At 40.6% G+C, this 2,256-nt stretch overlaps 1 protein-coding gene across 1 annotated transcript in view; it reads left to right on the forward strand.

The window, feature by feature from the left end:
• Window positions 1-942: 942 nt before the first annotated feature.
• LOC104159119 (pentatricopeptide repeat-containing protein 3, mitochondrial-like) overlaps window positions 943-2,256 on the forward strand; it is a gene marked incomplete at both ends in the record, with an annotated part of 10,946 nt that continues 9,632 nt past the window's right edge. The window contains 2 exons of the mRNA XM_009696940.1: window positions 943-992; window positions 2,064-2,103. Coding sequence (XP_009695242.1) covers window positions 943-992; window positions 2,064-2,103 — 90 coding nt within the window. The remainder of the gene's footprint in view (window positions 993-2,063; window positions 2,104-2,256) is intronic.

The raw sequence follows: 2,256 nt of genomic DNA on the forward strand, positions 1-2,256 counted from the left end.
TGCGTCAAGTGAAAAGGTCCTGCTCCACTGGGTACTTTTTATAGGCAAAGTATAACTCACATCTAAGATGGTAAGATCATACCTAATAATTTCATGTGACATGCAGGAACAGCTAGAATTGTACAGTATGACCGTAAAGCACAGAGGTATGTGCTGCACATTAACAGCGTCTCCCTCAGGGTCAAGATCAGTGTGGAAGCACCTGCAAGTGCCAGAGTTACAGTAAGGCTTTAGTGTTGGGTTGCTTCATGAGCAAAAGAAGTAAAAGTATTTTAACATAAGCTTTAATTTGTGTTAAAAACAAGAAAATGTGAACAATTGTAAGAAGGACTTGGAGCAGTGTCCTGTGACTCTGAACTGAGCACAAAGCAGCTGCTTTGCGATACACAACAGAAGCAAGTTTATGTGGATGTCCCTTCTGCAGCTGTGGTTATGTGAATGTGCTGTCTGCAGCTCTGTAGAGGCTGGGCATCTGGAACTAAACAGTTCTGATTTCCCTGCATCCCAACTCAGGGTCTTCTCCTTGTGTAAATACTAGTCAGGTCTAAAATACTGTTAAAAAAAGGCACTGCTTTCAGCTAGATCCTGCCTCTAAAACATGAAGTGTCTTTTCTGATTTATGTTCAGGATTTTCTTTATAAGATGCAGTAATTCATGAGAAGTACTTTAAAACCAAGACATCTCCAAAAATAAGGCATGACAAATTTTATGTAATACATTTTTCTGTGTATAACTTCTTGTCTCTTGAAATTAAATCTTTAAGAGAAGCATCAAATATGAGTTTTATAATAATAATTTTGAGTTAGTAACAGTACAACATTTCCGGTTACTTTTCCCCTCTAATGTTTTAATTAATTCTGACCTGTAGTACAGAATTTCATTAATCCACTTTTGCTACGTTAATGCAGCTACCATAAATTCAAAACTCTAATTGGTTTATAGGTGCTCTTCTAGTAGTACGGCTCTTGGGAAGACTGTGGACAATTCAGAAGGTATGATGTCTTAATTACTGGTTTCTTGCGTATGTGTTTTTAGTCTCCAAACAACACGGTGTGTCAGGAGATAAAGACATGAATGCCCTCTTTTCTCCCATCTTCACTGTGCAGAGATTTTCTGGCTTTACTTGATTACCCTCACCACCAACCAGCTCTGCTCCAAGAGCATGAACTGAGTTGTCCAGTTCCGTGAGCTGTCCAGCTACTCTTTGAAATGGAGTAGACGATAAAATAAAAATAGAGAATTTTCCACCTTGATCCTGACAGTTTCCTTCACATTCTTGCTGCTTCTCTGTACTCCTTACATATTTCTGCTATGAGTTTTGTGAGGAAAGTAAGCTAGGATGCTTGGAGCCATGCTGCACATGGGAACAAATTCCTGCCAGTCAGTAACAGCTCATGGAAGCATCAACACAGAGGCAGTGGGAAAAGTGCTGCTGCAGACTCTGGCTCTGGGCGTTGTAATCAGCAGATCCCTCATGCTTCTTTGTGAATGAATTTCCTGAGATGCTTTGGCAACAACCTTTTGCTTCTTCTTTTGGTATTGTGCTTTTTGTTCTTTCCTCTTTGAGGAAAACTGGCAAAATTGATCCTTGGGGTGGAAGGAACTGAGCAGTTGGTGTCAGGCTTCAGAGCAGAAACCTGAGAGGGCACTTTCCTGCAGTATTCAAGCAGGCTGAACTGGAGAAACCAAATGAGTGGGGGTGACAAACTTTGAACTGAGGGACTAAGGGTAGGAAAGCAAGGGACTAGGAAGGGTTGGGGCTGAAGTGAGAAGATACAGGATAAGGATGATTGAGGAAGCTTGAATGGATAAATGAGTACCATCACTTTGACATTTGTTCACCATAGGGCCCTGATCCTGTCTTGACACAAGACACTTAAGCTCCTTGCCAGCCTTTTCTATTACCATTGCAATAAATTGTTGCCTACGTTAGACTGTGGTTTTAAAACCCTTGCTTTAGTACTTTCAGCTGGATCAGCTCAAATCATCAGTTTTCATGAGGGCAGGATTTTCTCTGGGCATCTGTTTGTCTCTAATAACAATTTTAATATTGTTTCTCATAGTTACTCGAGAAGAAATTGTGCTCCCCCGAAAGAAAACATGGTGAGTGTTTACTGCTGGACTATCTCTTGACCTGGAAGAAAGTCATTGTTAGACAGCTAAAAGTAGTCTGTCCACCAAAGCTGAAAAAGAAAATTCAGGTTGCTGTATTCCTGGTTTTAATGTCCAGCTAGTGGCTTTCCTGCTGGACATTAA

This window comes from Cariama cristata, unplaced genomic scaffold, assembly GCF_000690535.1.
Source record: "Cariama cristata isolate BGI_N322 unplaced genomic scaffold, ASM69053v1 scaffold16303, whole genome shotgun sequence".
Classification (NCBI taxonomy): domain Eukaryota; kingdom Metazoa; phylum Chordata; class Aves; order Cariamiformes; family Cariamidae; genus Cariama; species Cariama cristata.